The sequence below is a fragment of the Sarcophilus harrisii genome, chromosome 3 (assembly GCF_902635505.1).
Source record: "Sarcophilus harrisii chromosome 3, mSarHar1.11, whole genome shotgun sequence".
NCBI classification, from domain to species: domain Eukaryota; kingdom Metazoa; phylum Chordata; class Mammalia; order Dasyuromorphia; family Dasyuridae; genus Sarcophilus; species Sarcophilus harrisii.
In genome coordinates, this window is record NC_045428.1 from 558,659,219 (window position 1) to 558,681,983 (window position 22,765).

Genomic DNA, 22,765 nt, shown 5'->3' on the forward strand with positions numbered 1-22,765 from the left:
TTTTTTTTGTCAAAGTTTTTTATTTTCAAAACATCTGCATGGGTAATTTTTCAATGTTAACCCCTGCAAAACCTTGTTTTCCAATTTTCTTCCCTTCCCTCACCCCCTTGTCTCGATGGCAAATAGTCCAATATATGTTAAACATGATAGAAATATATGTTAAATCCAATATATGCATACATATTTATACACTAATCTTGCTGCACAAGAAAAATCAACTCAAACAGAAAAAATGAGAAAGAAAATAAAGAAAATAAAATTCAACCAAACAACAACAAAAAAGAGTGGTAATGCTATGTTGTAAACCACACTCAGTTCCCACAGTCCTCTCTCTGGGTGCAGATGGCTCTCTTCATCACTGAACAATTGGAACTGGTTTGAATCCTCCTTTGAAAAAATTCTGACCTTAATAAACATTTTTTAAAAATGAACATTTCCATATACATTGTTGACCAGTAAGAGGAGATTGTGGTCAAAAATATGAATCTCAACTATGTACAAGTTACTCAGAATAATTTTCCTAAAACTTTTTAATTTATTTTTTTGTTATACATGCACATTCATTTTTTATTTTTATTTTGTTACATTGATTTTTAAAAACACATTTCCTTGAGCAGAACCAGGAGATCATTATATACTTCAACAACAATACTGTATGAGGATATATTCTGATGGAAGTGGATTTCTTCGACAAAGAGAAGGTCCAATTCAGTTCCAATTAATCAATGACGGACAGAACCAGCTACACCCAGAGAAGGAACACTGGGAAATGAATGTGGATTACTTACATTTTTGTTTTTCTTCACAGGTTATTTTTACCTTTTGAATCCAGTTTTTCTTATGCAACAAGAGAACTGTATGGATCTGCACACATATATTGTATCTAGGTTATACTATTTGTTTAACATGTATATTTAACATATTTAACATGTATAAGACTGCTTGCCATCTAGGGGAGGAGGTAGAGGGAGGGAAGAGAAAAGTCAGAACAGAAATGAGTGCAAGAGACAATGTTGTAAAAATTACCCCATGCATATGTACTGTCAATAAAAAGTGATAAAAAAAAAACCCAACACATTTCCTTATGAATCATGTTGGGAGAGAAAAATCAGAATAAAAACAAAAAACCACATGAGGAAAAAAAACAGAAGAAAAAGAGAAAAAAAGTGTTTTTTATATTCAGTCTCCATTTTACTCTCCTTGCATGCAGATGGCATTTCCTATCCAAAGCCTATTGGGATTTCCTTGATCATTAAACCATTGAGAAGAACCAAGTGTTTTATAGTTCATCACTGTACAATCCTGCTGTTACTGTGTATAGTGTATTCCTAGTTCTGCTTTTTTCACTCAGCATCAGTTCATGTAAAGCCTTCCAGGCCTTTCTAAAATCAGCTTGTTCATCATTTTTAATAGAACAATAATATTTCATCACTTTCATATATCATAATTTATGCAGGCATTCCCCAATTGATAGGCATCTACTCATTTTCCAATTCCTTGCCATCACAGAAAGAACTTTTGCAAACATTTTTGTACACGTGGATCTTTTTCTCTCCCTTATGATTTTTTTGGGGATACAGATCTAGTATTGGCACTGAGGGATCAACAGGTATGCACAATTTTATCGGACATAGTTCCAGATTGTGCTCCAGAATGGTTGGGTCAGTTCACAACTTTACCAACAAGTTTTCCCACATCCCATCCAACATTTGTCATTATCTTTTCTTGTGATCTTAGCCAATCTGAGAAGTGTGAGGTGGTACCTCAGACTTGCTAAAATCCATTTTTTATAGAATAGGAATACGATGTCACATTCATATTTCACATTTATTTAGCTATTCTTCAATTGACAGACAGCTCTTAAGGGAACAAATTTAGGCCATCATGAAAAAAATCAGGAAAATCATTGCAAATCATTAGTAATTAGTGTTAGTTTCCTCCTCACACCCATCAGATTGGCAAAGATGACCCCAAAAATAAAGAAAATAACAAATGTGGGAGGGGATGCAGGAAAACAGGTTCATTGTTGGTAGAGCCATTAATGGGTCTAATAACTTTGGAAAGCAATTTAGAATTATATACAAAAAGTAACTGAACAGTCCACCTATGCACTTGGACTCACCCATAGGACTGCTAAGCAGGAATATACTCTTAAGAGATCAAACAAAGAGGAAAAAGACCTTTTTGTACCAAAAAATATTCAGAGCAGGTCTTTTTTGTGATGGCAAAAAACCTGGAACCTAAAGGGCCTTATCTTTCTACTTGGGAGTCTGGGTGGGAAATGTGCATATCTAAGTAAATACAAGATAATGGGTGAGGGGAGGGGAATTAGAATGGGAAAACTACTAAATACTGTCTCCATCACCAAAGACTTCAGTAGCAAGTGGCACCTAGCCGATCCTTTTAAAGGAGACCGGGATTTGGTTGGATTTTTCCATTTCTATTTTGTTGTTGTTGCATCCTCCATATCTAGTACAGTTCCTGGCCAGCACAACATTTAATAAATTCTTGTTGAATTGGATTGCACTTAAAAGCAGAAATAAAGAGGGAGAGAAGTCTATGGTCTGTGCAAAGACATGTAGGAAGAAGAGTATTTGAGGGATGACAAGGTATTCAATCAAGTCTCCTCCTGGTGGTCACTTAGCTAGTAAGGAGTGGAGGAAGGATTTGGATCCCCAAGCCCCGGCCCAATCTAATCCTCTTTCCAGAGTGCTGACAGATTTTGTAACCATCATCCTTTGCTGATTCAGAAGCCAAGAGGGCTTATGGGTCTCCAGAATGTCTTACAAAAAAAAGCCTTGATTATGAGCTCTGATTTCTCTTCATTATCTCTCTTTCTGATGATTCAGAGAGCCAGGGTTAGTTAGGGTCAAAGTTTCGGGAGATCCTGACTCCCTACCCCTGCCCAAAAAAGGAGGAGGAACGCCTAGGACTTCCAATCCTGTGTCTGTTTCCTAGAGTTCCATGTGCCTGTCTCTGCACAGACATGTTGGTTAACAACAGCTGTTGAAAGTGTCTTAAAGCATTTATTGGCTGAGGTCCAACCTGGGCAATTAAACCAGACCCACCTAAGTTTCCACTGGGATTATCGATTAGATATGGGAGGCTTCGACCCCCCCCCCCCTCCAATCTGTCACCTGTTGCCCTGTCAAACACACATCGAATTCCATCCCAGAGGCAACTGGCTGCCCTTTAATGATTGAGCAGGCTGTTCCTTTATTCTTCTCAAATGATGGGGACCCCCTGCTGTCGATTTCAATCTGTTCCTGGGAGTGTCCGGAGGGTCTCTGATGCCTTCCTAGGCTGACCTGCTGAGCTCTGGGAGACATTCATTATCCTTCCCTGATTTGCAAACAGCCCAGATTTAAAGGCACAAACATTATTAATTCTTCTCGTGGGAGAAGGCTGGCCCTTTAATAGAAATTCCCCCTTCTTCCTCCTTGTCCTTTCTGCCCTGCTCTTTCAGAAACACAGAGGGCAGGGCCAGGAGTGACTTTTATAAATAAATGATGAGGCTCATAAAATTCCCAGTTACCAAGAACTCAGGGACCTCTCTGGTTTTCATCAGGTCTGTTCTTATAAAACTGCCAACATGCTTCCTTGATGCTGAATGAGAAACACTTGTAGACTCTGAGTGCTTCAGAGGCAGTCCTTCATATGGCTGTTTCCAGTTCTGACCTTCTCTATTTCCACATCCAGGGCTCTAAGGTCCTCCTGGCTTTGGCATTTTGTGATAGTAATTTACTTTCCAAGAGCCCTTCTAGCCCTGACGTTCTAGGTTCTAGCATTCTTCTGGTCCCAACCTCCTGTATACTAAAGCCCATTCTGGTTTTAAAATTCTGTGTTCTAAAGTCCCTGTGTTCCAGGTTCCCTTCTGGCTCTTCCATTCTATGTTCTAAAGTCCTTTCCATCCTTTGACAAGGTTAGAGGTGTATTCTTATATCTTTCCTTCTTACACGAGTGATGCTTAGGAAAAATACTATACTCTTTGCAGCAAAGCCTGGGAGATGGGTAATGGCCTCTCAGCCAGGTAGTCCTGTTTTAAATCTTCTGACACACTAGTTGTGTGACCCTGGACAAATTACTTAATCTCTCTCTTCAAGTCTCAGAGGGAGTTCTAATACCAATAATTAGTATTATTCCTCATCTGGGATTTTCCTAAATCAATGAAATCATAGCATTAGTCCTTCTCCCTGTGCTTAATATAGATACAATCTATATAAATGTTATACATATATTGGATTTAATATAGATTTTAACATGTTTAACATATATTGGATTAAGTAGGGGAGAGGGTGAGAGAAATGAGGGGAAAATTTGGAACACAAGGTTTTGCAAGGGTCAAATGCTGCAAAATTATCCATGCATTTGTTTTGAAAAGAAAAAGTTTTAATAAAAAAATATAGGCACAGTCCTCTCTGTTGTCCTTGGGCCAGTCATGTGCACAGATGAGAACCAAGAAACGTCCTCCTGATGGCTCAGTAGCTTCAGAGGCTGGCAGATCCAAGGAAAGGTCACCAGGGTCTTGAATAGAATCTCAGAAAAGGATTTATGGGGAAATGTGGATGAGGATTACAGAATGAAAAGATGTGGAAGTGTTTTAATCTGTATCTGTGAGGGAGAGATCAAGCACCACTACTAACAGCAGCAATATTAATCATACTAATAATTTTATATAGTACCAGGGACTGTGCTAAGACCCTTTACAAATAGTTATATGAAGTACTTCCCTTAGAGCATCATTCAGAAATTCAGAAGAAATAATACAGAGGGTCTCAAAATTCTTGGTGCAGTTTTCATTGATGCTTAAAATGACTCTTAAGATTTTTGGAGCATTCCATATTGTTGAGAACTTTGCAATCATTAAAGCCCCCTATACACCTCAGCTTGGAGGAACACAGATTTAAGAACTGGAAGAGAAGCTGGAGATCATTAAGTCCTCAAGGTCTCTTCCAGCTTTGGGATTCTGTGACCCAGGATGCAGAGCAACATGCAAATAGGTACCAGGAGAAACCTAATGATAAAGAAGATGATAGCTAACATTTACTGTGCTGAGTGCTTACAATTAGTTGATCCTCAGAACAATTCTGGGAGGTAAGGACTGTTATTATCCCCATTTTACAGATGAGGAAACCAAGGCTGAGAGTAATTAAATGACTTGCCCAATTGGGAAGTAGTTGAGGCTGGGTTGGAACTCAGAGCTTCCTGACTTCAGAAGTTTAGCCCTCTCCTACCTAAGCCATGTTGCCAGGGGGCCAGATCTCAGGAGGATTATGGTCTAGTGTAGGACAGAACATGATATGAAATATACTGCATGTGTAAGGGATACACAACCGAACTAAGGCCCAGGGAATGAAACACTTTTTCCAGTTGGGGGAGAGGGATGAAGGAATTCCTCCTGGAGGAGATAGCACTGGAGCCAGGTTGGAGAGACATGGGACTGGGGAAAGGCCTTCCATGTGTGGGGAAGAGCACAGAGGAAGGAAACACCTGGAGATATCAGAGTGGGCAAAGGGGAGGCTAATGACTCACTCCCTTCCCCACAAAGAAAAAAACTGGTGCAATTGAGAAATGCCTTGAAGGCATTTGAGGGGAGTCGGGTATTGAAATGGCTCAGATCTGTGCCTCTCCAGGGAGCCAGGAAAATCTGAGCCCACATCTGGCCTTTGACAGGTAATAGCTGTTTAATAATAGCACTTACCTCTCTGGTTTGTTATGAGAATCAGATGAGGTATATTTGTAAAAGTGCTTACCCAGTGATTGGTACATAAAGATGCCTGCTGAAAGTTATTCTTATTATTTCTGTTATTGTCCCCATCTTGCAGATTAAAAAAAAATAAGGTTCAGAAAGGTTAAGTCACTTCATGGTTACATGAGGCTTGTTGCTATTGTTGGGTTCTGTTAGACTCTTTGTGACTCCATTTGGATTTTCCAGGTAAAGATACTGGAGTATTTGCCATTTCCTTCTCCAGCTCATTTTATAGATGAGGAAACTGAGGCAAGCAGGATGAAGTGACTTTCCCAGAGTCACACAGCTAGGAAGTTTCAGAGATTGGATTAGAACTCAGAGCTGAATCTCAGAGATTCCCTACCTGGTGGTCTATCCACTGCACCACAAAGCCAAAGGCAGAATTTGAATCCAAAGTCTTTTTGATACCAAGTCCAACACTTTATCCATTTTGCTGGAGAAGCTTTCCACAACATTTCCCAGGAGAATAGAAATTCTTTGAGGATTGAGAAAGTCTCATTTTGGGGTCTTTGCATTTGTGGAGAGTGGCCCCTAGAGAGCTCTGGGAAGTTCCTTATGTCCAGGGCAAACTCAGAGTCTGAGTTATTAAAGGTTAAACCTGCGCTAAGGTTAACTTAGACCACATTAACCGGGGGGGGGGGGGGGCTTCCCAGGAACCCCATTGGCGAGACACTCTGCTCATCATCCTGTCCATGGTTTTAAAGATGAATATGGTTCTGACCCAAAATCCCAAAGTTAGGAAGTGTCAGAGGTGAGATCTGAACCTGGAGTTCACCTGATTCTAATTTCTGTACACAGAAGGCGTTTAAGAAATATTTAGTGAAGCCTCAGCCTATATTGAGCATGCTATTACCCAGCCCAGGGTTGTCAAACTCCAAGAGAAATGGGAATCAGTAACTAGTGCACAGCGATCTCTGCCAGCCACACACTGACTTAGAGAACCACTATATATACATATATATTTACATACATATATACATATATATATATAATTTTTATTAGTACATCAACATATTAAAATCAGGAAGTATAATCTGGTTTGGGCTGCACCCTGGAGAGTTGTAGATTCCATTTGGCCTATGGGCAGGCAGTATGTTTATCCTCTCTGATCTAATCTAACTTTAACATTTTCTACTAACAAGCAGAGGATACAACTCTGTTCAAATCCCATCTCAAACACTTAACTAGTAGGTAACGTCAGATGAGTCACTTCTGTCTACCTCAGTTTCCTAATCTGTAAAATGGAGGTAATAATGGTATGTACAAATAAGTAAGTTCAAATGAGATATTTGTCAAGTTTAGCAGACTGCCTGCCATCCAGTAGACATTTAAATAATGCTTGTTCCCTTACCTTTCCTCCCATCAGTACATACAACATGCACATAAAGTGAATTGTACAAATATCGTATGGGTGACTAGAGGGCATCAAGTGCATAGAGTGCAGGGCCTGGAATCAGGAACACATCTTCATGAGTTCAAAGCTAGCCTCAGACACTTCCTAGCCATTTAAGCCTATTTGCCTCAGTTTCCTCACCTGTAAAATGAGAAGGAATGGTGAACTATTCCAGTGTCTTCGCCAAGAAAATTCCAAATGGTGTCATGAAGAGCTGGGCACAATTGAACAACAATCAATATAATACCAGAGTAAAATACAAGGTCATTTGGGAGGGAAGAAGGGCACTAGTAGCTGGGGTATCGTGTGATAAGGGTGCTGGGTCTTAAAGAAAGAAAGGGATTCTAAGAGGTCAGTTAGTCACAGAAAATAAACACTTATTTGTGTCTATCAGGAATTGTGCTAAGTGCTGGCAGAGGCAAGGAAGGAGTGCATTCTAGGCATGAGGGACAGCCAATGCAAAGGCATGGAGATGGGAGGTGACCTCCCAAGTGAAGAACAGGAAGAATTTGGTTAGATCATTGTTGTTGTGGCTGTCCTCTGTTCTCCAAGGGGACCATGACATCAGGGAGATGATACCAAGACATGTGAGCCATTTGGATTGAAGAGAGAGAGGGTTGTGCAAGGTGACCTTGCCCTCCAGGGCCATCTGGTCCAGTGGCCAGATCTAACTCACCAGAGGTGGCCTTGGATGCATCTTGGTCTTTGAATGTCCAGGATGATGGTAAGACAGAATGGGAGCGGCAGCTGGGTGGCACAGGAGACAGGAGTACCCTGTGGCAATGGGCAAGTCACTTAGCCCTGATTGCCTAAAAGAAAAAAACAGGGCTGGGTTGTGTACGATTTCAGAAGCTAAACAGCTATATTTACCTCTTATCCTGGAGCAAATAGGAAGCCACTGGATCTGACAGAGTAAGTGGGGCGCACTGGATCTGCTCCCTGAGTTTGGGAACCGGTTCCTTTTTTGTTTTATGCCAGGCACGTAGTATGCCCTTAATAAAGGCTCATGGGTTGATTGATGGCTCTTCAAATACACAAAGAGAAAGATCAGAGGAGGCAGTGGAATGGTGGTTAAATTGAGTTCAATAACAACATCCACAGAGTAACCCTGGCTGGGGGAGAGCAGGTTAGAGAGCAGCAGGTACACTCCCTCCTCACAACACTAATAGTATGAATAACTGACAGATATAGAGGCCTTTGGGGCCGTATTCCTCACAAAACACTGGCCAGTCAGTAGTTCTAGGCTTATTATTCCCAAGCTGCTGTGGAGGGAACTAAAGCCCGCTGTGGCTGGCCCACCATCAGGCAGCTGCTAAGTGAGAGGGCCAGGCTGAGCCCCAGATTTCTGCTGACCGAGGGCAGCTCCCTGTCCCAAGCCCTTAGATGGCCTCTTCCACCAAGTGATGAGAGCGGATCTGTGGGGAGGAGTCCCAGGCTGGGGGGTCTGCACACCAGGACCTCACCCATGGCCCTTCAGGAACATCTAGCCATCCAGTTTCAAGACAGAGCAGGTTGCAGACACAGCAACTTCCCAGGACAGCCCAGAATGGCCAGTGGAGGGGGGAGGGAGGGAGCCACAAGTCAAGACAGGAGCAGGCCGGGATTAAAGAGAAGTCAAGAGAACTCCATACCCTCCCTTTGGGCTCTGCTCTGGGACAGACCAAGGGGAAGGGCAAGGAGGGGAATTTGGGCTCCTCAGGCACATTTTCCTCTTGAATAGGTGCTTCCCAGCCAGCCCAGCAAATCATGGGAGATACTCATCTTGGATAAAACCCTCTTCTTCTCCAAATCTCAGATTCCTCTTTTGTAAAGTAAGGAATTTAGGTTCCTTCTCACTCTGACCTTTTGTGTTCTAAAAGCCCTCCCAACCTCGACAATCCATGTCCTAACTTCACCCAGTTCTGACACTTTGACATTCTTATTCTAAGGGCCCTCCCAGCTCTGACCTCCTGGCTTCTAAAGGCCCTCCCAGCTCTGACATTCTGGGTTCTAAGGGCCCTCCTGGCTCTGACCTCCTGGCTTCTAAAGGCCCTCCCAGCTCTGACATTCTGGGTTCTAAAGGCCCTCCTGGCTCTGACCTCCTGGCTTCTAAAGGCCCTCCCAGCTCTGACATTCTGGGTTCTAAAGGCCCTCCTAGCTCTGACATTCTGGCTCTCCTAGATCCTAAATTAGTGATAGAGACATCACCTATCCTTGCAGCCAATTAAGAATGTAAGAGATTGACTGAAAGCCTGATCCAGGCCTGTATGATCTGGCAATCCTGAGATTTGAGTTTTTCTTACTATATGACCTTGGACAATAATATAACAGCTGACCTGCCTTTAGCACTTCCTCATGTGATCCTTACAACAATCCTACAAGTAAGGCTTAATAGAGAGATATTACACCCATTTTACAGATGGTGAAATCAAGATTCAGAAAGCCCTACGGCCTGGCCTGTTGTCATAGAGCAGTGTTGGATGTGATCCTGGGTGTTTCCCAGCTCCAGGCTCAGTTTGAATTGTTACCCTGTGTTTCTGGTACCAGTATTTGCTTTCCTTTGGTTCTCAATTTCTTGCTCTATAAAATGGGTGTAAGAAGCTTCTATTTCCAAATCCCATGATGCAATTCAGAGAGCATTTGGAACTCCGTTCAAAGGTCAGGCCCAGCCTGGCCTTGAGAGGCCACTTCTGACCTGTTAACTGGCAGGGCATGGGATACCACCCGGATCAAGGTGATTGATCTTTGGCCCAGAGGTCCTGGTCCATGCTCTTGTTCCGTCCTTACTAGGGAACTTTGGGGAAATCACACCCTGACTCAAGGATAGAATTATCTGGGGCCCCAGGGTCTAACTTGTCTCTACTGCCCATCAAAGGCTCGTGCCTTTGGAGCTAGGGAGGCCCTCTTGAGTTCATCTTGACTCACTGAGGCACAGGTCAGCAAAGTGCTTTATTCAGTGTGTCATATGGAGAGAACATCGGAGCTGAGATCTGAATCCAGGGTCTCTGGTTCCAGATGCATGTGCTCTTGCTTGCTCAGCACGGGTAGTTCCCCAACAGAGGAGCCTGAACTTTTCCTGGCTTTTCTTTGGCTTTTCTCTGCCCATCCCCATTCTGGGTGGATCCGCCTTTTCTGAAGTCCCGGTGGTGTAGCATCCAGCGAGGGCAGGCTCAGGGAGCTTGATGCTGTGTGTGACTCACCCACACTGTGGACACCTGCTTTGACCGAAGGTGGTTTTCAGAACCAGCTTGCTTTGAATGTCCCCTATAGTGAGCTCAGACATCAACAGCTATGGAGAAATGGGCAAAGGGGTTCTCAGATTTGTTTTCTGTGTCTTTATGTGGTAACCCTCTTCCTGTTCATAAACAAGGGTGTATGGATGTGAGGGTGCCCGTGCTTGTGGCCAGCATGGGAATTAATTTTACTTAAACACACACACACACACACACACACACACACACACACACACACATGCATATATATTTAAAACAAGTCCTCTCTACACTCCAGCCCCCACCCTAATGGAATAAAATGAAGAGAGAATAGAATAGGAGAGAAAGAAGCAAAAAGAAAGAAGGGAGTTGTTTAAGAATAATTTTTTAAATGAAAAGAAAACATGAGGAAGGCCAGGAAGAAGCACAGAAAAGTAGGGTAGCTTGGAAAGCCACAGTTTTGACTGTATTTTAATATAATTTAAAAGAAATTATATATATATATATATTATATATAATTAAAAAGAAAAATTCTTCAGTTTTATACCTAATTCTTTATTCTCTTTTTTCTTTTTTACTCTGTATATGGAAATGCCCTTTTAATTTGATTGTAGTTAAATTCAGAATCAACATAAACTTCAAAACATCTTTTAAATAAGAGTCTCTGTTTGCTTCAGGTGGAAGCAATCCCCCCAGTATAAAATGAGTTTTTTGGGGTTTTTTTTTTTTTTTGATATATAATGTGGCTTGTTAAAGAAATTTGTTTGTCAAACTGTCTGTGTGAGGGAGATGTCTGAGTAAATCAGCCCATGGAGCCCCAGAATTCTGGGAGGCAAAGATGGGGAAGAAAAATGGTAGATATTTTGTTTAAAAAAAAATCTATAAAATGAAGGTGTTGGGCAAGATGGTGCCTTACAACCCTTTTCAGCTCTAGCATTCTGTGTTTTAACATTTGGTTATTTAAGGACTCTTCTAGCTGCAACTTCCTATATACTTTCATAGTTTGGGGGTATGAGGTTATCTGCCTTGGAAAAAGAAAGGTTAGTATAAGAAAAGATTTGTCGATCTGTAGATCTTTTGGAGTCTAGGCAAGTGGATTATGAAAACAGGAGTTAAGGGCTGGACTACTGGGTGGATCCAAAACCGAGACTGGAAAGACTTGGCTTCCTCGGCATGAAAGCAAGATTGATGAGAAATCTTACTGTGGCTTGAAGTGAGTTTAAGTAAGGGTGGGACCCCTGGAATCTGGCCCAAATGAATAAGCCCCAAACTCTATGGACAATAGAGAGTATTAATAAATCTATCAGCCTCCAATATTTCTCCCTTAGATCCATTCTAGCATCCTACCACAATAATTTGTCCTAAAACATTTTACTGTTAAGGTTGCTTCCCAGTTCAATAAATTTCAATGATTCCCTATTGTCTAGGGTAAAATTCAAATTCCTTATGTGCCTACTATGTGCCAGGTTCTGTGCTAAGCACTGGAGATACAAAAAGAGGCAACAGACTATCCCTGCCCTCAGGGAGCTTAAAATCTAATGGGGGAGACTACATGTAAACATACATTCAGAGCAAGCTATAAATAAGATGAATTGGAAATAATAACAGAGAGAAGACACTGGAATGAGGAAGAATTGAGGAAAGCTTCCTGTAAAAGGTAGAATTTTAGCTGACACTTAAAGGAAACTGGGGAGGTCAATAGTTAGAGCAGAAGAGGGAAAGCCTTTCAAGGCCCAGGGCCAAGTGATGAAGTGTTTTGTTCATGGAAGAGCCAGGAGACCAGTGTCATTGGATTGCAGACTTTGTGGGGTAATAAAGGTGTAAGAAGACAGGGAAGGGAGGAAGGAACTAGGTTAAGAAGGGTTTTGAAAAAAGACATTTCCTGCAATTTAGAACTATGCCCAAAGGGCTATCAAACTATGTATACCCTTTGATCCAGCAGTGTCTCTTCTGGGTCTGTATTCCAAAGAGATTATAAAAAAGGGGAAAGGGCCCACACATATAAAAATGTCTATAGCAGCTCTTTTTGTAGTGGCAAGGAACTGGAAACTGAGTGGATGCCCATCAGTTGGAGAATGGCTAGATAAATTATGGTAAATAAATGTTATGGAATATTATTGTTCTATAAGAAATAACGAGCAGGCTAATTTCAGAAAAGCCTGGAAAGACTTAGATGAACTGATGCTAAGTAAAGTGAGTAGAACCAAGAGAACATTGCACACAGCAACAACAACATTATGTGATGATCAACTGTGATGGACTTGGCTCTTTTCAACAATGAAGTGATTCAACACAATTCCAATAGACTTCTAATGGAAAGTGCATCCACATCCAGAGAGAGAACACTGGAGACTGAATGTGGATCAAAGCATAGTATTTTTGCCTTTTTGTTGCTATTTATTTGCTGGGTTTTTTTTCTTGTGTTTTCTTTTTTCCCTTTTCATCTGATTTTTCTTACATGGCATGATGAATATGAAAATATATTTAACCTGTATTGGATTGCTTGCTGTCTTGGGGATGAGGGAAGAGGGAAGGGAAGGAAAAAAAAAATTGGAACACAAGATTTTGCAAAGGTGAAATTGAAAACTATCTTTGCATGTATTTGGAAAAATAAAAAGCTATTATATATATGTATGTATATATATGTATATATATATATATATATAGGCATCTCTTACTCTAAATTTTATCTATTCCTAGACTATAAGCTGAAGACAAGAACTGCACCACATTTCTCCTTGTATTATCCAAGGCTCTGCATTTAGTGGGGCCTTCATAGCAGTAGCTGTCATGAATAAGGAGCTTTTATTTTTCTCTGGAGCAATTTATACACATTTCATTAGTGTTGTGAAATAAGTAGATCTTCTTCACTTTTACATAAGGAATCAAGACCTAGAGAGGAGAAGTGACTTACCTTTGTTGACCCAATCCAGCTTATAAATGGTAGGAGCAAGACTGGAACCCAGGATTTCATCCCTGAGTTCTCCCTACCCCACAGTGTATTGTCTTACACTCTCCATAGTGACCACAGATTTTAATGAAATGTTCACATTTGTCATTCCACAGGAAAAGATGCGCCCTGACCTTCTCTGCATTCCCACTGCCTCCTCTTCCAAAGCCTCCTGTTCCAGGTCCTGGTCAATATGATATTGTGAACTACAGAGGCCCCTGCAAGCATTACATATCCAGTGCCACATTTGTGTCTAGCACCAATCGGTGGACATATGACACACACCAGGGTGGTTTTCCAGGCCCAAGTAAGATGATTGTGAATGTTGCTTTTAGTTGTTTCAAAACAGAATAATTGAGGACTGTTGACCATTCTAACTTTTCAACCATATCGGTAGAAGAGCCATGTGTTCATTGCTGGGCATCCTTCAGTAGATGTACATGGCGGCCCTTCTAGCTCTCTATGGGGGAAAGCTTCTAGCTTCTATGGGGGAAAGAGCTGCCGTGGTCAAAGGAAAACTGTCATTTGGTGGTGTCAGCTTTCTGATCTGCTTCTCTCTGCTTAGCTAAGCTCCAGCCAAGCTGGATGCCCTTTGCACCTGGCTTTTCTCACTTCCTTGCCTTTGGGATGCCTTCCCTCATCTTTACATGAACTTGTTGAATTCCCTGATCTTATCTATCTTGCCCCCCAAAAACAATATTTTTCCCCTCTCTCCCACTTCTCCCCTTCCCCATTGAGAAAGCAAGAAAAACAAAACCAGGGTCACAAAAATATACAGTAAAACAAGATGAATTCTCACATTGACCATGTTTAAAAACAAAATGTGTCTCAACCCATGTTCTACTTCCATTGTCTCTCTGTCAGGGGATGTCCTGCCTACCCTTTAAAGCCCAACTATTGTGCTCTGTTGTTCAGGAAGCCTGCCCTGCAATGTTTCCCTTGTCAATAAGGATAATCCTCCTTTGATTTCCCAGAGGACTTTGCTTTGTTTTCTTTAATGTGCTTATCATGTAATACTTTATATTATCCTTCCCTGGGCATGTCCCTTATCCTCCTTTTAGACCAAGCCCTTTGAATGAAGGACTATTTCTTATCAAAATTCAGCATGTTCCCTAGCATCTAGAAAAATACTCTGTGTTTAGTAGGTCCTTAATCCATGTTTCCTGATACTGGTATAGTTGGCCAAGGCAGAATCTATCATGAGAGCAGCATTCAAGCAAAGCTCCTTCTGGACCCGTCAAGCTGTGTGACATTGACCAATGCATTCTGTTTGCCTGAGATTCTGCCCCTGTAAAACTAGGGCTATGATGCAACTACTAAAAGTTTGCATTTACATAATGCTCTAAGATTTGGAAAGTATTTACTTACATATATTCCCTCACATCATCCTTGGAGCAAACAAGTGAGGTAGATTCTCTTATTGTTTCCATTTGATAGCTGGAAAAACTGAGGCTCAAAGTTTAAGAAGTTGGGGCTCACATTTCTATTGTACCTTACAGTTTGCAATCACTTTTTGTCTCTTATTTTATTCATTCTTCACTACCACCCTTGTGAGGGAGGGACTATGATTTCCCCCATGTTATAGGTGAGAAACAAAGATCACATAGCTACTGAGTAGCTGAGAAGTCAGGTCTTTCTGACCACAAATCAAATGTGAACAGCTAGCATTTAGAATGTTAAGGTTTGCAAAGTATAAATGGATACATGTTTTTCTTCAGTGGCTGCAGTGAAAGGGAGTGTTGTGAAGCTGGGGTAGGTTTTGCAGTCAAAATTAATCTAGTAAACAAGCTCACATGCCTTCCAAAAGGAGTGAATGACAGGTTCATGACAATGCAGGTGCCACTTGCAGGAAAACACCATACCACCATATATGAAAATTATGGAATATTACTGTTCTGTAAGAAATGACCAACAGGATGATTTCAGAAAGGCCTGGAGAGACTTACACGAACTGATGCTGAGTGAAATGAGCAGGACCAGGAGATCATTATATACTTCAACAACAATACTAGATGATGACCAGTTCTGATGGATCAGGCCATCCTCAGCAACGAGATCAACCAAATCATTTCTAACGGAGCAGTAATGAACTGAGCTAGCTATACCCAGAAAAAGAACTCTGGGAGATGACTAAAAACCATTACATTAAATTCCCAATCCCTATATTTATGCACACCTGCATTTTTGATTTCCTTCACAAGCTAATTGTACAATAATTCAGAGTCTGATTCTTTTTGTACAGCAAAATAATGTTTTGGTTATGTATACTTATTGTGTATCTAAGTTATATTTTAATATATTTAACATCTACTGGTCATCCTGCCATCTAGGGAGGGGTGGGGGTAAGAGGTGAAAAATTGGAACAAGAGATTTGGCAATTGTTAATGCTGTAAAGTTACCCATGTATAAATCCTGTAAATAAAAGGCTATTAAATAAAAAAAACAAACAAAAAAAAAAACACCATACCACCATCATCCTGACAAACTGAAGAGGTCAAAGAAAAGTTTTATGAATACCTGGAGACCCTTATCATCAATGTGCCAAAAGAGGACAGGCTGATAAGTTTGGGTGACTTTAATGCCAGAATAGACTCAGACTACCAGACACAGTAGGGAGTCCTTAAGAAGAATGGAGTTGAAACAGCAACAGTAATGGTCATTTACTATTGAAGACTTGTGAATCTCATGATCTCATCACTGACACTGTATTCCATTACCTAAACACAATAAAACTTCATGGGTGTACTGGCAAGCATTGACATTTAATAGACTAGGTGACAGTTAGTAGAAGAGACAGACAGGATAGGAGAGAGCTGAAGACAATGTGTGGAGCAGAATGCTGGACTGATAATAGACTTATCCTCTCTAATGTGAATATTAACATTCAACAAAGCAGCGGACCCAATGCCAAAAGATTACAAGAAGAATTAATGTCAACAAGATCAGAGTGCTTCTCTGAGAGGGAACAGTTTGTTGCTAACTTGGAAGGGAAGTTGAGCCAACACATAGGGTGGCAACAATGGAGCAGAAAAGGAGTGGACAGCTTTCAGAAATTTTGGTGTATAACGCTACATTTGCACATCTGAATCAAACATGCCCAGACATCAAGACCAGTTTGTTGAAAATTATGGAGAAATTCAGAAGCAGCTAAATGAAAAATGAGAATTCCACAAGGTATGCTAATGGGATAGTTCATCCATTTCTAAGAAGATAGTATTTGATTCCATCAAAAGTAAAGCACAATTCAAACTTAGATTCAGGGTTCTTGGCTCAGGAAGAAGGCAGATGAAATTCAGTTTTATGCTGATGGTAACAATTCAAAGCATTTTTATGATTCCCTGAGGGCTATTTATGGAGCAAACACACATGGTGTGTACCTAAACTGCTCAGTGTTGATAGAGTCACACTGATTAGTGATAAAGACATGGTTCTGGAGAGGTGGGCTAAACACTTCCACAGTGTTCTCAACAGATCATCATCAATCAATGCTGAAGCCACTGACCATTTACCTTAAGTTGAAATCAGTTACTCCCTAGCCGAAGTTTCAGTTGGAGAGGTTTTGAATGCCATTGGGGTACTTTTGTGTGGTAAAGCACCAGATGTTGATTCTATTCCAGCTGAGATTTACGGGAATTCAAGGATGCCTCCATTGTCCATCTTTATAAAAGCAAAAGAAATAGATTGTCCAGTGACAATCACAAGAGGGTTTCTCTCTTAGTCATTGCTAGCAAAATTCCTCCTCAATAAGCCGATCCTATACCTAGGAAAAAGGTCATCTACCTGAGAGCCAGTGACTTTAAAAGGGGCCAAGGATCAGTCGATATGGGGTTTGTTGCCCAACAACTCTAGGAAAAATGCCAGAAACACAGAGGTCTGTATACAACATTTATAGATTTGACCAAGGTCGCTGGTACTGTCAGTTGTGAGGGCATATGGAAAATTATGTTAAAATGTGGCTGCCCAGAGAAGTTCATCTAAGTATAGTATGTCAGTTTCACTATGCCAAGCTTGCCCGGGTTCTGGACAATGGGCAATGCTCTCGAGCTTTCCCAGGCACCTGTGGAGTAAAATAAGACTACGTATTTATTCTCATGCTTTTTAGAAGGATGGTTTCAGCCATGTTGTCAAACACTTTTGATGAAGACAAACATGGAATCCAAAGTCACTGATGTTAAATTCTTCAACTTGAAAAGCCTATAAGCCAAACTAAAGTGGAGGGAGTGTCAGTGCATGATTTTTTGTTTGCAGATGATTGTGCAGAATTGATAGATCAATTTTCTGCAGCTAATTTTGGCCTAATTATTAACAAGAAAGCATAGCCAGCACCACACCATTCATATGTGGAATCATCCCTTACAGTAAATAGTGAAGTTTCGAATGCTATGGATAAGTTAGTTCCCTTACCTGGCAGTGAACTTTTCAGGGACAAGTCCACATTGATAATGAGATTGACACACACTTTGCCAGAGCTAGCTCAGTGTTTGGGAGGCTCGAAAAGGAAAGTGTGGGAGAGGAGTAATATTAAACTGAATACCAAACTGAAGGTCTACAGAGCCATTGTACTGATGGCATTACTGACTACCTGTGAAACTAGGGCAGTACAGTAGTGCCATGCCAGGAACCCAACTGACTTCCATTTGAATTGTCTTAGGGGCATTCTGAAGATCACCTGGCAGGATAAGATACTAGACCAGGGGTCCCTTTTTTAAACTAAACTGCCAAGCATTCCAGCTCTGTTGCAAAGAGCACAGCTTTGTTGGGCTGATTATATTGTTTGAATGCCAAATGTACACTTGCTGAAAAAATTATTTTATGGAGAAGCAAGTGCTCACAAGGTGGTCAGAAAAAGTAACACATGAATATGCTTAAGATTTCTCTTAAGAACTTTAGCATTCTAGCTGTGTGACTCTGGGCAAGTCACTTAACCCCAATTACCTCAGCTAAAAAAAATAAAAAAAAAAAGAACTTTAGCATTGATTGTATAATATGGGAGACACTGGCACAGGACATGCCCCAGCATGGTGTGCTGTCATCAGAGAAAGTGCTGTGCTCTCTGAGCAAAGCAGAATTGAATTAGCCCCAGAGATGTGCAAAGTTAGAGAATCCACCCCAAATGTTCATATGGACTATTTGTGTCCAACACCTGTGGCAGAGCATTCTGAGCTTACATTGATCTGATCGGCCACATTTGGACACACTTGACTCTTGCACAGTGGTATCGTTTTGTTTCTCTTCGAGAACGAAGGACAACAATCATTCTGGAAGAGTTCCTTGATAACAGGGAGGTGATGCCATGAAATGCAAGTTTGGTAGATTCAAGTGGGAGAGAGAGCTGTGCAAAGTCACCAGCCTCTCTTTTTGATCTCCAGCCATCTGGGTCTAGGGGTCAGATATCGATCAGAATTACTGAAGATGTCACTGATGCAATGGGAGACCTGGCCTTTTGAAGCTAAGGTCTTTCAAATGAGATAACATAGGGAAGGTGTTTTATATAAACATAGCATTATATAAACATAAGTTATTCTTATTATCCTCCAACTGAAATGGACAATAATATCAGTAATGACGATGATGCAGTTGTTGTGTGGTAGCAGAGGTCAGGCCATTTGGACACAAGCCCTGGTAGACTACAAAGAACAGCTTTGCACAGGCTGAGCAATGAACCTTTCAAGACTCAGACAAAGCTTTGTTTTGGCCACAACAAGTAATGAAGCCATCTCCTAAGGCGTGGAGGGATGATGACTGAGGCTGGTGGAGACCACAAGCACCCACATCTATGAGACTGAACTCCTTTTGAAGTTAGTGTTTGTGAAACGTTTGATGGTGGCTAAAGAACCTAAGAAAGCTTACAGTTCATCCTATATGGACTAGTCAATGGATGTCATGAAATTTAGGAGAAAAAGCCCTAGATTTGAAGCAAAAAGATACAGTGGTCTGATATCTCCTCTCTGTGGAATATCCCTGACCTCCTTTTACTCCTTTGAATTCAATTCAGTTCAGAACATTTATTAAGCTCTTATTGTGTATTAGATATAGAGATAAAAATAAACCAAGAATGGGGTAAAGTTAAGGTTGAGGGTGTAGGAGGGATGTGGCAAGCGTTAGTTCTTGCCTTCAGGGAGCCTGCATTCTACAACACAAACATACAGAATCAATACCATCAATAATTTGGAGAAGGAGGGAGTACTAGACTCTAGGGAGATCAGCTTCTTGTGGGTGGTAGCCAGTGATTGGAACCTTTCAAGAAGCTTAAAGATTCCAAGAGGAAGAGAAAGCAAGGAAGAAGGGCATTTCAACTATGGGGAAACAGCCAGTGAAGAGCTCAGAAGTCCAGGACTCAACCCCCAACTGAAAGGACCAGCCTGATGTGCAGGTGCCTCGAGAGCATGGATGGGAAAGATGGAAAATGAGCTCTGAAAATCACAGCCTTGAATTAGAGGATCATTGATCGTTCTGGAAGCTCTGACAGTCCGACCTCCCTAGGCTTCACAGATGAGCTCTTCCATAAACACCAAGTCTTTGCATTCACTTGTCTAAGCTTAGCCATATGGAGAGTGAAAACGCTGTTTTACCTGTGTGTGGGGGGGAGGAGGGGACAGGAAGGGAAAGGGAGTAGAAAGAGGAGTCAGTAGAGGGTTGAGTTCTTTTTATGGGAACCCCAAGGCATCATGGGATCTTCAAGATCAACTCGTTTAACATTCTCATTATACAAATGAGGAAACAGATATCTCTCTAACCGAGAATCTGGAAAATCTTCCCTGTGGCCATGTTATGATTTCATCTCTATGTGTTACCCATAGAAGTCCAAGCAGTGAAGTTCCTTGCATGCAGAACTCACTGGGCTTACATGTGGACGTGCTCCTGACAGGGTCCCTCATTGGCTCAGGGAGTAAATAGGGTCCATTTCCTGTAGGGTGTCTCCCATGGTTACTTGGGTGCTAGAGCTAGTGTTAGAAAGTTCAAATTCAGTTTCATACATTTACTATCAGTATAATGCTGAGCAAGTTACTTCACTTTTGTCTGCCTCAGTTTCCTCATCTGTAAAATGGGGATATTAAAACAGCTACCTCTCAAAGTTCTTATAAGGATAAAATGATTTTTTTGAATCAATGAATATTTGCAAAGCACTTTACAAACTTTAAAGTGCTACATAAATGTCTGCTGCTATTGCTGTTATTATTATTACCTTCAGTGAAGAACAAGTCTTCAGATTCTCTTCCTTCCTTCTCCTTCTCCCCTGCCTCCTTGGCTTTGTGGGGGTTGCTGGCAGAACCTTTGTATCCTGTGATCCATGGCCATGGGGCTGAGCAGAATAGGCCAAGCAGCCTCAGGGATTTAGGGAGTCCAGTGACATGGTTTTGTAAGATAAAAAAGCATTTTCCCATCCCTGATCTCCTTTGATCACTACAACTACCCTATGAGGGATGCAGGGCAAGCAATTTCATCTGTATTTCACAGATAAAGATGATGCCCAGGTTTAGACTCACACAACGAATAAGTGTAGAGCTGGAGGCTTGAGCCCAAATCCTAGAAATGAATTTAAAAAATTTAGCACTAATACTGAAAAAAAAAAAAAAGATATAGTGCCTGAAAAGGACCTTGGAGATCATCTTGTCCAGCAGTTCTTGACCCGAGTCCATAGACCATGAAGGGGTTAATTGTACAACCAAAGAGAAGGGTGACTGGTCTGAAGTTGGAACTGAAAAGAATGAAAATTCTAATTCAGTAAACAATAGATGACTTGGGTCCGGGAGAGATTTCAGGGGCTCCATGATGGTGAATAGAGGAGAAAAGCGACATCTTTATTTTCATCTATTTCTTGATGGAATTGAACATTTCTTTCAATTATTTAAAACCCTTATTCTGAAGAGAAGTCCAGAGCTTTCACCTGGTGCCCAGAATTTAAGAACCCCTGATCTAATTTAACCCCTTTATTCTGCACATGGGGAAAATGAGGGCCACAGAGAATTTGTGACAGGGATTAGCAGACCCAGAACATAAAGTCAGGGTTGCTGAATTCTAGGTCCTGCTTTCTTTCTACTACTCCATGGCATCCTAGACCTCCAGTTTTCCCCCTTTTCAAAACAACAGCTCCTTTCCCCACTTAGTTGCTCTGAGGCCGAGTCACAAAGTGTACCATCAATTCATTCAGCTTTGCCTCAAAGAGCTCTGGCCCCATTACAATCTGCTGCTATCCCCTGGAGGGATTACCTTCCCATTTGGGAGACAAAGAGGTGCCCTGAGCTGGGAGTGATGATTTATTTTAGGGGCCAGATTTCAATCTCTAAAAAATGTCTTTGTTTCTTTCTCCAGCTACCTACAAGCCTGAATTCCCTGGAAAACAGTCTTTTATCTACAACAGTGACAAGAAATGGATCCCTGCTTTATAATGGAATCCCAGGCTTCCGTCTTCCAATTATTTCTGCTGAAAATGATCAGCAAAAGTCATTAAAAGTCACACTTTCTTTTGTTCATGGGCATCCACTGAGCTGTTAGGCTCAAGGACTTGTACATATGTTGACAGAGGTTATGGTAATCTAGATAACCCAGAATGAGATTTGATACGAGGAAGCTTTCATCCAAAACGGAGGTGTCTGGGAGTGATGCAAGGAGCTTCTCTGGGGCTGTTCTTTTCTCCTGGTGATCCCCTACATCCCTTGTTATCTTTCTTAGCCATCCAGGTCTTTCTTCCATGGTGGCTGGGAAAGATCTGAGAAGTACCTCGCTCTCAGATACCACAAGGGATGGATACCAATGGGGATGGGACCGGAAGAAAGGAAGTCTGTAATGGATACCATTTAAGTGCTTAGCAAAGTACCTAATTAAACAGAATTTTTAATTCTCTCGAATGTTGGCCTTGTATGAATGCAAACAAAGTTCATAGAAAATAAAACGGTTGGATTTTAAAATCAGAAACACATGGGGCAGCCAGGGGGCGCAGCGGATAAAGCACCAGCCCTGAAGTCAGGAGGACCTGAGTTCAAATTTGAACTCAGACACTTAACACTCCCTAGCTGTGTGACCCTGGGCAAGTTACTTAACCCCAATTTCCTTAGCAAAAAAAAGAAAAGAAACACTTTTGGCTTGTGGGGTTTGGGGTAATAATCTGTGAAAACAGGGTTTGGGCCAGAACATAGAATCAGAAAGTGGGAAAGCTGGAGGAAACCTTAGAATGTAGGAGCTGGGAGGGATATTGTCTTCAGATCTGGAAATAATCTTAGAACCTAGAATGTCAATGTGGGAAGGGACCTGAGAACTTATATAGTTAGGTTATATACTTCTAGTGCTGGGAGGGACCTTAGAACATAGAATATCAGTGAAAGGACCATTAGAATATGGACAATCAGAACCAAATGGGCCCATAAGAAAGAGAATTAGACTATAAGAATGGGGAATAACCTATAGAATACAGAATGCTATCCTGAAAAAGACTTTAGAATTCCTCTAGTCTGATAGTTCTTAACTTGGGACTCATCATTTTC

At 41.3% G+C, this 22,765-nt stretch overlaps 1 protein-coding gene across 1 annotated transcript in view; it reads left to right on the forward strand.

Moving 5' to 3' along the window:
* STPG1 (sperm tail PG-rich repeat containing 1) overlaps window positions 1-22,132 on the forward strand; it is a 91,712-nt gene extending 69,580 nt beyond the window's left edge. The window contains exons 8-9 of the mRNA XM_031962593.1: window positions 13,400-13,590; window positions 21,597-22,132. Coding sequence (XP_031818453.1) covers window positions 13,400-13,590; window positions 21,597-21,673 — 268 coding nt within the window. The 3' untranslated portion in view covers window positions 21,674-22,132. The remainder of the gene's footprint in view (window positions 1-13,399; window positions 13,591-21,596) is intronic.
* The last annotated feature ends 633 nt before the right edge of the window (window positions 22,133-22,765 follow it).